We start from the raw sequence: 15,989 nt of genomic DNA on the forward strand, positions 1-15,989 counted from the left end.
TGCCAGCGTTGTCTCTGAACGTGTCTTCAGTGCTGCTGGGTGTGTGCTGACAGATAAGCGCACGTGTCTGTCCAGTGACAATGTGGATGGATCCACAAGGAATTTACTACCCCTGTGTCATACTGGGGAGAGTAAATGCTTGTGGATTTGGAATGTGCTTGATGCAAATCTAAACATCCTGTTTGCAACTAGGGCACAAGTGCTGCCACTGATGGGGTGTCTGTGTGGCCCAATTTTTGGAAAAAAAGGGAGACTCCGCTTGGAGTAACCCCTGCTTGCTGTGTTTTTAAAAATGATCCAAGATGAACAGAGCTGGGATCAGGAAAGACTTTGCTACCTACCCCGGTGTCATCCTGGGGACGGTTAAGTATGGCGTATTTTTGAATGTGCTTGATGCAAATCTAGCTGTGAAGTGTACAACTGGGGCACAAGTGCTGCCACTGAATGGGTGGGTGTGTGTGGGGCCCAATTTTTGGAAAAAAAGGGAGACTCCGCTTGGAGTAACCCTTGCTTGCTGTGTTTTTTAAAAGGAGCCGAGATGAACAAGTCATGGTTCAGCAAAGACTTTGCTACCTACCCCGGTGCAATCCTGAGGACGGAAAAGGATGGCGTATTTTTGAATGTGCTTGATGCAAATCTAGCTGTGAAGTGTACAACTGGGGCACAAGTGCTGCCACTGAATGGGTGGGTGTGTGTGGGGCCCAATTTTTGGAAAAAAAGGGAGACTCCGCTTGGACTAACCCTTGCTTGCTGTGTTTTTTAAAAGGAGCCAAGATGAACAAGTCATGGTTCAGCAAAGACTTTGCTACATACCCTTGGGTCATCCTGGGGACGGTTAATTATGGCGTATTTTTGAATGTGCTTGATGCCAATCTAGCTGTGAAGTGTACAACTGGGGCACAAGTACTGCCACTTAATGGGTGGGTGTGTGTGGGGCCCAATTTTTGGAAAAAAGGGAGACTCCGCTTGGAGTAACCCTTGCTTACATTGTTTTTTAAAAGGAGCCAAGATGAACAAGTCATGGTTCAGCAAAGACTTTGCTATCTACCCTGGGGTCATCCTGGGAACGGATAAGTATGGTGTATTTTTGAATGTGCTTGATGCAAATCTAGCTGTGAAGTGTACAACTGGGGCACAAGTGCTGCCACTGAAGTGGTGAGTGTCTGTGTGGCCCAATTTTTGGAAAAAAGGGAGACTCCGCTTGGAGTAACCCTTGCTTGCTGTGTTTTTTAAAAGGAGCCAAGATGAACAAGTCATGGTTCAGCAAAGACTTTGCTACCTACCCCGGGGTCATCCTGGGAACGGTTAAGTATGGCGTATTTTTGAATGTGCTTGATGCAAATCTAGCTGTGAAGTGTACAACTGGGGCACAAGTGCTGCCACTGAAGGGGTGAGTGTCTGTGTGGCCCAATTTTTGGAAAAAAGGGAGACTCCGCTTGGAGTAACCCTTGCTTACATTGTTTTTAAAAATGGTCCAAGATGAACAGAGCTGGAATCAGGAAAGACTTTGCTACCTACCCCGGTGCAATCCTGAAGACGGAAAAGGATGGCGTATTTTTGAATGTGCTTGATGCAAATCTAGCTGTGAAGTGTACAACTGGGGCACAAGTGCTGCCACTGAATGGGTGGGTGTGTGTGTGTGGCCCAATTTTTGGAAAAAAGGGAGAACTCCGCTTTGAGTCACCTTGTGGTGTTTTACATGATTTTAGAAGGGCGTGCCATGCCTATATCTGTGTCTCCTCCTCTTTTTCCTTGTCCAGCTCTTTTGTTTTCGCATGAGTATATGTCCTTGTCACTTTCCCATGTGTTTGTGTTGTGTTGTGAGTTGTTTGTCACCTCTTGGACACCTTTGAGGGTGTTTTCTAGTTGTTTTTATGTGTTTGTGATTGCCTGCCATTGTTTCCTATGTGGTTCGAGTTCGGTTCGTCGAACGTTCGCCGAACTGAACTCGAGCTAGACCTCCGTTCGACGAACCAAACTCAAGCCGAACCGCGGCTGGTTCGCTCATCTCTAGTCCCAATGAAGCCTAAGAGATTGTATGTCACAGAGATCTCCAATGAGCTGAAAAAAGTTTAAGTCCTATACACTAAACATCCCACTAAATCAAGAAAATCTAAAAACAGATCCAATATCTATTGGCTAAAAATAATTCTGGTGATATGATGAGCCAATAATATATATTAGAGGGAATATTATATAAAAGAATAAACTCATCTATTGAATCACTTATGTATATGCACAAAATTGAGTACTATATTCAGGTAAATTTACAGCAGAATAATTTATTGTACATGGAAAATACATATAAAAATTATATATAAAATTACATGTAAAAAACATGAACGAGAAGCTTAAGAGGAGATCCAGAAAAAGATGGCCTACATGTCTGGAAGTACATCATCAAATCAAAAATGTGAAAATCTCAAAATGTAACTATGACATAACTTATATAAATTAATCAATGTCAGATTGACATACCATAATGTATGTTATGATATCAATTATCCATAAATCATATGTTAACTGGTATATTTGAGTAATATGTTAATAGAAGTCAAAGAAAAATACATATACAAAGCATGATAGTCTTATTCGTAAACAAAGGCTCCTCATAGAAAGTGCAACGTAGAGATAACAATTAGTGATGGGAGAACCCTAACTGTACACCTAGTAGCCACCTAGTATCCGTATACAGACACTGAACACGGACTTCTCATGGAAGTCCGTGTTACTGTCTGAGTTTGGCCACTCGGATAAAATTTTAGAAAAAGGAAGCAAAATGGAGGATTAAAGCATAACAATTGTACTTATCAAGTTTCCGCACAGCTGTTACACTGCTTCCGACTCCCCTCATTATAGCTTATAAATACTCACTGCTTCCCCCGCCCACCCTCTTTGACAGCATCTGTGATTGGTTGCAGTCAGACTTGTGGCCTGCTAGGGTATGTGATATGTTTCCCTCACACTAGATGTCTGGGTCCCCGAAGTGGAGTATAAAAATACTGTAAATAAATGGAAAATATGTAGTAGGGTCCCCTGTATTTTGATACCCAACACAGATAAAGCAGACAGCTGAAGGCTGTAGCCCCCAGCTGTGTGCGTTATCTTGACTGTCAAAATACGAGACACCCCATGCAATTTTTTAAAATTATTTAAATTAATCATTATAACCCGTTCACCCCCGGCAAGTAGATTAGATCAGACACATTTCTTCTTACTCTGCAAACACCATTAAATATTCTATTCATGGATTTCAGTGCCCCATATGATTGTTCTCCAGGAAGAAATGGCAGTATACTGCAAAGTTTAAGCAAATAGTGTGAACTCCAATAAAGAAGCCGTGAACACTGGGCACTAATCACTGACCGCTCCAAAAATCAGGCTGTGGCGCTGTGTTACAGCGTCTCTGGAGGGGCCGCTTACTTAAGCATAGCAGTGGCTAATGCTCAATAGGCGGTGCTCCTGCTAGAAAATAGTATAGTCCACAGAAAAAAGACAAGAAAGCAGGGCACTCATTGAGCAATAGCCTAAAAAATACCTTTATTGCAGCAACAGGTTACATCAATATCGGTGGGGGGAGGGAAAAACAAACGTCCGGCACAGCAGATGACGGCCGTTTCGTGCTCAGCAAGCACTTCAACAGATCTACAAGCATGTGACGTCAGGTGTCCTATTCTTATAGGGTAACACCCATTAACACTAGAAGTCCCAGGAATTTCGAGCTCCATAGGGTTCCAATGGTAGAAAAGTTACATGACCCCTCTCTGGGACTTCTAGTGTTAATTAGATGTAATAATCACAATTAAAAACCACTGTTAAAAACATTACAAACATCACATAAAACAATAACAGACTGTTGCAAAAGCTGACTCAATAAAATTGATCTTATAAGAACACTGTAAGGTTGTTTTTTTTGTTTAGACCTAGCGGGCCCAATGCTTTATATTTTATTATATATTGCGCTTCTTTCTGTAGCAATATTTTATGGAGGTCTCCCCCCTCTGCTCTGGGCTCCACTACTTCTAAACCAGCAAACAAACAAATATTGAAGTCAAGCCTTCTTTATCTTTTTTCGGGTCACTATTTTAGACTTGTGTAACATGCACTTTACAGTACGGTATGGACGTCTGTGATCACACTATTCTAGCTGCCTCCACTGCCATGTTTGTCGCACCAGAACTGATTGGCCTTGTGATGAGCTGACTTGTTGACTCCAATATTTTGCCTGAACGTCCACCTCTTTTCTTTTGAATGGCTGTATGGACTTCATTCTGCATTTTTCCAACTGTCATTGCACTCACATGATGCAGTTTGGCAATTTTCTTGGCCGAGAAACTGCTGTCGATGAGCAGGATGATGCTGTTTCTCTTTTTTTGAGAAATCTTCTTCATGGTTGCCCTACAATTTGAACCAGTGACCTTTGGCTTGAGAATTAACCTAGTAAAACACTGAGCTATTAAGGAAAGAAAGAACAGATTGTAACTTGTAGAATACAGGAAGAACATTTTTTTTAAACACCAGGAGCAAAAGAGTAACAATGCAGTAACATGACCAGAATCTGCATAACTAATCATATGCTAAATATTTGCAAGTCAAATTCATGTATGAGATAGCCAAGATAATTGTCTATAAAATGAAAGTAGTGTCATGCTCAAAGCTTTAGTGGATGGTGAGATATAAGTAAAATAGCAGGGTAATGATAAAATATAACTTTTAATATTTTCTTTTAAAATCAGGGGAAAATAACAGACAATTTACAAATATAGTGATGATCCGATACTGAAGAAAATTGTCAGAAACCAGAAGGTCAACTGACCTGTATCGGAAAAGACAACAAGGGCCCACTACACAGAATACACTGCAGTGGCTCAAAGTAAGGGTGCCAAAGAAGCCCTCTTGTGTAAGGCAAATAAATGGAAAAATCTCACTGGTATCTCTTATGCTCGATTTCCTGGTGATAAAAGGATCTCAGAGGGGTAGCCACTTAATACATAGCTACCAAAAACCCCTCAAATGACGATCCATTGGTGGCGTACTCCAGCCTACGCGTCTCGTAGCACTCATCAGGGGAGCTTTTCTGGATTAGAGTCAAGAGTAACACACCTCTTGTGTAGAGGTACACGCCATTTTGCTTGTCATTGTATAAAGAATCTCAAATTACTCTAATTCTGCATGATTGTGAAAAAATGTGAACTTCCCGTTCTCAATGTAATTTTTGTAAATGTATTCATGTTTTCAATTCAGGACTTAAAACCAAGTAATATTGTTGTGAAGTCAGACTGCACATTGAAGATCCTAGACTTTGGCTTGGCAAGGACTGCCGGCACTAGCTTCATGATGACTCCCTATGTAGTAACGCGTTATTACAGAGCACCAGAAGTCATTCTCGGAATGGGATACAAAGAGAATGGTAGGCTGTACCTTAGACATAACTGTTAAACACAATGCTATTAAATACAGTGCAATGAAAACAAATATATAGTTAATAAATTCATTTAATTAAGCTTAAAGCATCAATTATCGAGTCTTCATAAACAAAACAATTCTGGGTCCAAATTTAGGTCTAACTTCTTAACCTTGTCTATTCTTGTTTCCATTTCTTAAAGTGTTACCGCCGTTTTAATTTTACTTTATAAATCAATAGTACACATCAGTATAAGAAACTTTGTAATATATCTTATCAGAAAAATCTTCTTTCGCCACCAGGACTGATTGATTATTTATTCTCAAAATTCTCTTTTCACAGGTAAAATCTGTATTCAGTGAAGACAGATTGTTACATTACTGAGATAGGAGATGGCAGCTACTGATAAGATTCTATGTAGACAGGAGGGAGGAAGAGCTCTGTCTCTATCTCCTAGCTCCTCTCCCCGTCTAAAAAAAGAGTCTTATCAGTAGCAACTGCAATCTCCTGTCTTAAGGTACCGTCACATTAAGCGACGCTCCAGCGATCCCACCAGCGATCTGACCTGGCAGGGATCGCTGGAGCGTGGCAACATGGTCGCTGGTGAGCTGTCAAATAGGCAGATCTCCACAGCGATCAGAGATCAGCCACCAGCGACCCGTGTAACGACGCTGTGCTTCGTAACCATGGTACACATCGGGTTACTAAGAAAAGCGCTTTGCTTATAGTTGCCCGATGTGTACCTTGGCTATGTGTGCAGGGAGCAGGGAGCCGGCTTCTAAAAGCTGCGGACGCTGGTAACCAAGGTAAATATCGGGTAACCAAGCAGAGGGCTTTGCTTGGTTACCCGATATTTACCTTGGTTACCTGCGTCCGCAGAAGCCGGCTCCCTGATCCCTGCACATTCAGATCGTTGCTCTCTTGCTGTCACACACAGCAATGTGTGCTTCACAGCGGGAGAGCAACAACCAAAAAATGGTCCAGGACATTCAGCAACAACCGGCGACCTCACAGCAGGGGCCAGGTTGTTGCTGGATGTCACACACAGCGACATCGCTAGCAAGATCGCTGTTGCGTCACAAAAACCGTGACTCAGCAGCGATGTTGCTAGCGACGTTGCTTAGTGAGACGTGGCCTTAAGTAATATAAAACTGTGTAATCACAGAATACAGATTTCATCCAGGAATTGAAAATTTTGAGATTGGATGATCAGCTCAGGTGAAAGAAGAAAGGATATAATATAGAGTTACTTATTTTCATGTGTACTATTGATTTATAAAATACAAATTAAAATGATGGTTACTCTTTAACAACTTTCTTTCTGCACTTTACTTTAAATCTGACTTGTTAAAATGATTTATGTTGATGTTGCTGTTAAACTCCACTCAGAAAATTAATAATCACCTCAAAATCCCATTTTGTCCTTACCTTTTAGTCCAGGAGTCTGAGATATGATTTTATTAGTGAGCTGTAACAATGTAGAGATGGTTCAGCTGCTGCTGTGCCGGTCCATGCAAAGACGACCCATATGTTAATTTCCTGGACGCTCATGAGTTTAATATGAGGGGAAGAGAGATAATGGGGTTAAGTTTAGTTAGCAAAAAAAACTTCCTTAGATTGATGCCCTAGTACCGTTCCTTATTGCTAATGCCATGTATAGCAAAATGTATTTATTGCCCCTGGGCAATAAATCTGAGTGTTGGCACACATTATTATAAAAATGCTGATACTCACATACACGGTTGGCACTTTTCCAGTGGTGCCGGCACTTGCTCTCCTGGCGCTCATGTGAGATTGGTACTTCACCTCTTCTGCCAGCGTTGTCCAGCAGTGCCACCACTCGCTCACCCAGGCCTTACATGAGGTTGTTACGTTACACAACCCTCACTCCCGATCCCGACTTTACTGTCCCCACCTTTCAACTTCTAAGTAATCAACTGGAAGTGAGCCGCCATCCGTAGCTTTTAGTTCCCCTTGATTGCTTATCCAACTGAACGCTGGAAGAGGGAAGACAGCAATTGGACATGGGGTTTTGGTGACTTAACAACTTCAAATGAGCCCCGGCAGAGCAAATGTTGGCACTGTTAGGACAGCGCCTGCAGCGGAGATGAGTATAAACTGAAAGAACCCATAGAACTTATTCATCACCTTAGAAATTTGTTGACACCCACAAGTATGTACAGTTCCACATTTTAAATAATAAAAGCTTTATGTGCCAAAGCTTCAGTGTGCAAATTCTTCTAGCCAATTATAAGCTAAAATGCCACTTTAGCGCAGCTTTTAGCCATGTACAATGTTGGCCACTTGGTCAGTGATTTACGTTAACTATCATTTTTGCAATATTTCTGACACAGAATGATGTGGGTTTTATAAATAAATATTAGTTTACATTTGATATTATAATTCTATTTAGTCTCTTTTTTTAATATCATGTCATAGATATTTTGAGCATCATAATATAATACTAAATACAAATGCAATTTTGAAGAAAATTGCTCTGGTCTTACCTTCATATTACACTTTTCTTTTTTAGCCTAACAACATCCATTATAATTTAATTCAGAAAATGACATGTCTTTATCTTTTCACATCCATCATTTTACTAAAGCTTATTGTCTTATTTTCTGTCATCTTTAGTATTTCCATTCTTGGAGATTTTACCTTATCCCCATCTGTACAATTACAAGGTGGCATTTAAAATCTGTTCACCTATTTGCTAAAATGAGTAATTTTAGTTTACAAAAATGAGTTTGGTTTAAGCTGCTATTTATGCTCTTATAATTTGCTTTTACTTTAAATTAATACAATTTGAAACATTTATGAAATCTGACTCACAAGAAAAAAACTGCAATATCTGCCATCTCATTCAATGTCTATGGGGCTAAAGAAAAGAGGCATGAGCAGCAACACTGCACCATTCAAAGTAATCTTTACTGTTGGGGACTTGGGTGTTCAAACGTTCCCTTTAAGTTTCTGAAGGTGGGGGGAAGAATCTCTTTAAATGTTGTCCACTACTTGGACAACCTCTTTTCAATCACTATGCTACCCGCAAGTAAAATAATAATAACTATACTCACCTCCGAATTCGGCACCATTCCAGTGGTACCGGCTCCCGCTGTTCTGGGGCTCACATAGCAGTGTTATGCCACGTGACCCCTGAAGCCTCCCTGCAGCCACTTCACTCTGCATCCCTTCGGACAAATCTGACATCTGGAGGAAATCAGAATGCAACTCCAGCTCCCATATCCTCCAATGAACCCATCCTCTAATTTTCCCTGGTAGCTAAATGTTTATATATTATGCTACTTCGTGTATATGCCATGCCACTTCTTCTGAAACCATGACAGACATAAAGTCTGCTCTGCACTAGTTAGTTCCTTCCCTAGCTCTCTTTCCCCTCCTTTAAATGTGCCAAACCATTTATTATTCACCTTTCACAAGTAAAGGTCTCAATGATTACTAAACAAGATCAAATGGATCTGAGTTTACATGAGTAAACTGAGTTTATGAACAGATTGCTTTGCGAAACCCTGGTTCATGATCCAGTTAAATTCTCTCTGGCTGTTGCCAAGATCTGTGTGAATTTTCTTACCTGGTGGGATCCCAGGCTTGACTTATCATTAGTTGAGCTGGCGAGAAGTCACCGTATGCAACACAGATGACATCACACTGTTTCAGAGAATCAAACTCAGCTCTAGGAATCCTAGTACAGTGGAACCTTGGTTTACAAGAACAATCCGTTCTGGGAGTGTGCTCATAAACCAATTTACTCGTCTAGCAAAGCAAGATTTCCCATAGGAAATCATTGGAATGCAGATAATTCGTTCCACAACTTGTAGTAATATCCCATCCTGGTCCCCTATTCTGCCATTCCACACACGCACACACATACACAAACACACACGCACACACACACACACACACACACAAACACACTCGCACATTATGCTCACTTATCCTCCGTTCCGTCACTCTCCTGGTTCTTGCAGTCCACTGGTAACCATGGCAGCTGATGCAAGGGCTGCCACTGTGAAACATTCAGCGACTGTCGTCATTGGCATGAGCCACTTGCCTCTGCGATTGGCCAGCGCGCTGACGTCAGAGGCACGAGCCGCTTGCCTCTGATTGGCCAGGGCGCTGACGTCAGTGGCAGTGATTGGTTAGCGCACTGCCATTGGGAAGCACAGTGGCAGCTCCTGTATCGGTCGTGCTGGTTACCGTATCCACATACCAGCTGACTACAAGAACCAGGTATGATGTGGGCGAAGGAATGGAGGATATGTGAGCATAATATGTGTGTGTTTGTGTTTGTTTGTGCGTACGGAACCGGACGTGTGTGCAGTATTTTGCTCATATAGCAAAGCTTGCTCATAAAACGAGTTACAAATTTACAGCACGCTTTGCTCATATAGCAAAATACTCGCACACCAAGTTACTCATAAACCTAGATTCCACTGTAATCCATAGAACACTGACCTGCATCATGGACCGAGGTTTTACAAAGTGATCTGCTCATCTCAAGTGTTGAGTCTTTACCTCTAAATATACCATAATTAAATAAAAACCTACACAGAAATTACAGAAAACAATACTTTTAGGTGTAGAATAAAATAAATTGAGATTGAAACTTGCCGGTAAAAATGCTTTACCATTTGATGCCCATTCAAGTTTTGCAGCAGTTTTCAGCTCTGGTTCATGAAGAGAGTTTCTGAACCGCCATAATATTCTTTTGCTTGGACACTTAACTTAAAGCAGATGATATTGTAGCTGTATGTTTCTTCTTGTGCCTCATTTTTCAGAAGTGTTCCTAAATGTAAGCTTTTTTTATTTGTGAGGGTGGGGATAATTGCATTTTTAAGCATATCAATTTGCACTTTCTACCACATGCTTAAGGAACTTACCTTCCTAGATAACTCTGCCTTTTCCTGTTTCCATTTCTTAACGACCTTGTTTCTGCACTTCTAGTGGATATATGGTCTGTGGGATGCATTATGGGAGAAATGGTCCGCCACAAGATCCTCTTTCCAGGAAGGGACTGTATCCTTGTACTATTCTGGAGCTTCATGGAAACATACCTTCCAACTTGCCTATCTTACACGTCTGATTATTAACAACCATACCTGTCAGTGTTACTAACTATTCTCCGTATTATTATTTTTGTGTTTAAAAAGAAAGTTTTTTGTCTTACATACCCATGAGTATACAGGTGTAGAATGGTCGGTGGGTTCAAATTCAATTTTTATATATGTAGTAGTACTAAGTAAAATTTAGCTTGGATATTGTGTCTCAACTCAATGAAAACATGTTGTACTGATACCCACTGCATGTGTGTTATTAGCATTGTATGCCTATGTACTACAGGGTATTGTAATATATAATATCATGCTTGTGTTTAGAGCATAGATTCTACTAATCTTGTCATTTAATATCTCATCTAAGGTTAGATAATGAAAAAAAGTGCCATGAAAGACGTTTTGATATTTTTTAATTTCTTGTACTCTCTAATTGTATACTTGTTTGTATGCTAAATGGTGGAGACAAGCATTTGAAATCATGTTACTCATACAAACAAGTGAAATACATGTGCACTTTAGTTTTTTAAAATTGTAAATGCCATATTTTCCAAAAATAATATAGCTAGATAAGAGGGGTAATGTACATTGAATAGTACGCTATAATGAGCATTTACCATGCAATTTCCCTAGCTATAGCGGCTGATCACTGGGATACAAAGCAGTTGATCATCCCGGGATCAGGTTTAGAACTTTAATCTGCAACTTTTAACCAGATCGTGGCCAGGCCATTTTCCCGTTTCCTCATGAGGCATAGTTTGGAGTTTAAACGTATATTTGCACTTTAATGTGCAAATTGGACTGGTGGTGCATTTTTGTTAAAACACCACTGCAGCGTACTTTTTGTTTTTCAGCTCTGAAGTGGTAGTTTAAACCAAAGTCCCTTAACCCAGGTCTTATACTCGTACCACCCCGCGGGCTCGGCTGCGACCGCCGAGCCGCTCGGATCCGTGCTCGTACGGTGGGTGATGGCTCGAGCTCCTCACGGAACCGGGGGTCACATCGCTCTGCAAGGGGGTTGGCGCTACACGCAGGGACTTCAGTGGGGGAAGTTCCACGGCTGGGGCCTCGGTGGTTTGGTAAGGGTGTTAGTTCATGACGCCACCCACGGGTTGTAGATGGAATAGATGGACACCACCGCTGCCGTTAACTAGACCTCCCAGGGACGGTGTTGCACAGCTTGGTGTTGACCCCTCCGTGTGTAGGGGAGTGAAGGTCCCGGGGGCCCGAGGGAGGTGCTGAGACGTGGGAGCGGGTGCGGGCGTATGCTGGTGCGGTGCGGCGCGGTGCGCTGTCCGAAGGCACTGGTGTACTCACTATGACACAATACACTGGAGTCTCTGGTAAACCAAACAGGATGATGAACGGTGCCTGCGGCCGGCTGCAGCTTCTCCCTGAATGGGTTGGTGGTTTCCGCCTTTCTCCTGCACCTTTTTATATGAATGTTTGACTCCTATGCCTAAACAACGGTAGTCCGCTCCCCGGCTTGCTGGCTGTCGGAGGAGCCCTGTTTGCCCGCAAACGCTGGCCCTTTTGGTCTCTATGCCTTGGCGGTGGCTTTACCCTATATAGTTGGGCTGTTGTCTAACGGGTCTTGTGTGAGATAGGTCCTTAAGTCCAGTACTCAATCAGTTGATTTGACTCGGCCCTGTTGGTTCAGGGCTTTGTACTGGGTCTGAGTACCCCTCTTGGTGCTCCGGTTTCCAATCGGTTCCCCGGTTCGGTACCGGCTGGCCGCCGCCCGACCCCGGTCCCTACGGTTCCACCGGCTGTAATCCCAGCTCCTGCAGGCAGCCACCACCGTCTGCCTCCTTGCCAAAGGTGACTGGGCTCCGACCCAGCCACCTGAGTAGACTGTTGGCAGGCCTGGTCACAGGTCTGCCCTTGAACTCAACCTCTCTCCTTCACTGTCAAGACTACTCTTTTGTGTGTCCTAGAACTTGTGCCTTTCCCGCCTCCAGGCCTGTGAACTCCTCGGTGGGTGGAGCCAACCGCCTGGCTCCGCCCCCCTGGTGTGGACATCAAACCTGGAGGGTGGTGACAAGGGTTTCTTGGTTGGCTGCTGTCACCTACTCAGGGAGGGAGGTGTGTGTGTGTGACTACCTGGGATGACCTGACTAGTCCAGGGCATCACATTCTGACCCTTTGGCGTTTTCACCTTATTTCGGCATTGCTGCTCTCTCGTGGAAGTCAGAAGTTATGCCACAAGCTCTCAATGCAATTCTGTGAGAGCCAGAATGAGGCACTCATAGACATGTATTAATTTGAGACTTCTGACACACTCCATGAAACACTGGAGCTGCAGTCAGGTCACATAGTGCCACTGACCGTTGGGAGAGTGCTGAAAACAGATGAAGAAGCTGGAGGGTGAGTAAAAGACAGAGTGCAAGGGACTTAAATTTAAAGCACCACTTCAGTTGGGAAATTAAAAAAAATGCTGGAGTGGTGCTGTAAGTTTTGTTATACAGTTGAAACCAGAAGTTTACATACACTATCTAAAAAGATACATCTGCATGTTTTTCTCACTATCTGACATGAAATCAGAATAAACCTTTCCTATTTTAGGTCAATTAGGAACCAAAATTATTTACATTTGCCAAATACCAGAATAATCAGAGAAAGAGAATGTTTTAAGGCATTTTTATTACTTTCTGCAAAGTCAAAAGTTTACATACACTAAAGCGGGGTTTACACGCTGCGACATCGCTTGCATCGGCTAGCAATGTCGAGCGTGATAGCACCCGCTCCCGTCGTATGTGCGATATTGTGTGATCGCTGCCGTAGCGAACATTATCTCTACTGCAGCGTCACACGCAAATACCTGCTCTGCGACGTCGCTCTGGCCGGTGAACTGCCTCCTTTCTAAGGAGGCGGTTTGTGCGGCATCACAGCGACGTCACACGGCAGGCGTCCAATAGAAGACATAACATCCCGGCCACCTCCTTCCTTCCGCATTGCCGGTGGAGGCAGGTAAGGAGATGTTCGTCGCTCCTGCGTTGTCACACACAGCGATGTGTGCTGCCGCAGGAAAGAGGAACAACATCGCTAAAAAAATAAAACGATTTTTTGTTTAAGGACGACCTCTCCACGGCAAACGATTTTGACCGCTTTTGCGATCGTTTAAGGTCGCTCATAAGTGTCACACACTGCGATATCGTTAATGACGCCGGATGTGTGTCACAAACAACATGACCCTGACGATAATTCATTAACGATATCGTAGCGTGTAAACCCCGCTTAAGAGTACTATGCCTTTAAACAATATGGGAAAGCCCCTATGATGATGTCATGTCTTTGGAAGCTTCTGATAGGTTGAGTTAATTAGAGACACACATGTGGATATATTTTAATGCACACCTGAAACACACTGCTTCTTTGTATAGTATCATGGGAAAGTCAAAAGAAATCAGCCAAGATCTCAGGAAAAGAATTTTGGACTTGCACAATGTAACCAGTTTGGTAGTATGCTTCGGGTCATTGTCTATTTGGAAGACCTATTTCTGCCCAAGCATTAAGCTCCTGGCTGATGTCTTGAGATGTTGCTTCAGTATTGCTACATAATCTTCTTTCCTCATGATGCCATCTATTTTGTGAAGTGCACTAGTCCCTCCTGCAGCAAAACAACCCCACAACATGATGATGCCACCCCCGTGTTTCATAGTTGGGATGGTGTTCTTAGGCTTCAAAACTTCTCCCTTTTTCTTCTAAACATAACTATGGTTATTATGGCCAAACTGTTCAATTTTAGTTTCGTCAGACCACAGGACATGTCTCTAAAAATTAAGGTCCTTGTTGCTGTGTGCATTTGCAAACTTAAATCTGGCTTTTTTATGGAGCAATTGTTTCTTTTGGAACAATGGCTTCTTCCTGGCAGAGTTGCCATTCTGCCCATGTTGATACAGTAATTCTTTCACTGTGGATAATGACACAATCTTACCAGCTTCCGCCTGCATCTTCACAAGGTCTTTTGCTTTTGTTCTTGGTTTAATATGTGTGACCAAAGCACGTTTATTTCTGGTACACAGAACCAGTCTCCTTCCTGAGCGGTATGATGGCTGGATATTACCATCTTGTTTGTACTACTGTATAATTGTTTGTACAGATGAACGAAGCACTTTCAGATATTTGCAAATTGCACCCAAGAATGAACCAGACTTGTGCAAGTCCACAAGTCTCTTGAGTTTCTGGCTGATTTCTTTTGGCTTTTCCATGATGCTACACAAAGAAGTAGTGTGTTTCAGGTGTGCATTAAAATACATCCATAGGTGTGTCTCTAATTAATTCAGATGTTGCCAATAAACCTATCAAAAATTTCCAAAAACATCACATCATCATAAGGGCTGTCCCATATTGTTTAAAGGCATAGTGCTCTTAGTGTATGTAAACTTTTGACCTTGTAGAAAGTAATAAAAATGCCTTAAAACATTCTCTATCATTATTCTGGCATTTGGCATATATAAATCATTTTAGTAATTCGAATTGACCTAAAATGGGAAAGGTTTATTCTGGTTTCATGTTAAATAGGGATAAAAACATGCATATGTGTCTTTTTAGATAGTGTATGTAAGCTTCTGGTTTCAACTGTATTTAGATTTTTTTTATCAAAATGTTTTATTTTTTTCATATATTTTATACACTGTTCCCTCTATAAGGTGTTATTAAAACTTTGGGGGCATTTAAACATATTAATATTTTTTTTTTTATTGTTATTTTCCCCTGTAAGTGGGGCTGGTATATTATCCCCAGTTACAGGAGAAAATCAGTCTCTTCTCCTCACAGCAGAGCTGGGGCATAACAGTTCCTGTTCTCTCCCTGAACGAGAAAGCATGATCATCTTCTCCTTAACTGTATAAACAGTACTTCTTCTGCCTATGTATACAGGGATTGAGGAGCTAAACATGATAAGAACATCTTTCTGCATTCTCTGCAGGCAGTCTGGCTGTACAGTATATGCTAGCTCTCTACCCTCACAGCTGCACAATGTCCTCAGGAGCTCTATTGTGCAGTAAGACGTTTTAGAACATTACTGCAAAGTAGAACTGAAACAGCAGTTTATAGCCTATGGGAGGTTCCAAAGTAGTTAAAGGAGTTATCCAAACAATCTATTAAAACTCTAGGTTGAATTATAAGTAACATTTAATAAATAGCTGGTCAAAGCATTTTAGATGTTCTGACTATAAAAGCCGCTTTACACGCTGCGATATCGGTACCGCCCCCATCTGTTGTGCGACACGGGCAAATCGTTGCCCGTGCCGCACAACATCGGCCAGACCCGTCACACTACTTACCTGCCCGGCGACGTCGCTGTGACCAGCGAGCCGCCTCCTTTCTAAGGGGGCGGTTCGATCAGCGTCACAGCGACGTCACAGCTGTGTCACTGAACCGCCGCCTAATAGAAGCGGAGGGGTGGAGATGAGCGGGACGTAACATCCCGCCCACCTCCTTCCTTCCGCATTGTGGCCGGGAGGCAAGTAAGGAGAGGTTCCTTGTTCCTGTGGTGTCACACGGAGCGA

General features: G+C 42.4%; 1 protein-coding gene across 6 annotated transcripts in view; it reads left to right on the forward strand.

The window, feature by feature from the left end:
- Positions 1 to 15,989, forward strand: part of MAPK10 (mitogen-activated protein kinase 10) — a 438,981-nt gene that overhangs the window by 307,730 nt on the left and 115,262 nt on the right. For all 6 annotated transcript variants that reach the window (XM_075351827.1, XM_075351845.1, XM_075351823.1 and 3 more), the window contains 2 exons: positions 5,245 to 5,410; positions 10,370 to 10,441. In XM_075351827.1, coding sequence (XP_075207942.1) covers positions 5,245 to 5,410; positions 10,370 to 10,441 — 238 coding nt within the window. The remainder of the gene's footprint in view (positions 1 to 5,244; positions 5,411 to 10,369; positions 10,442 to 15,989) is intronic.

The sequence above is a fragment of the Anomaloglossus baeobatrachus genome, chromosome 1, assembly GCF_048569485.1.
Source record: "Anomaloglossus baeobatrachus isolate aAnoBae1 chromosome 1, aAnoBae1.hap1, whole genome shotgun sequence".
NCBI classification, from domain to species: domain Eukaryota; kingdom Metazoa; phylum Chordata; class Amphibia; order Anura; family Aromobatidae; genus Anomaloglossus; species Anomaloglossus baeobatrachus.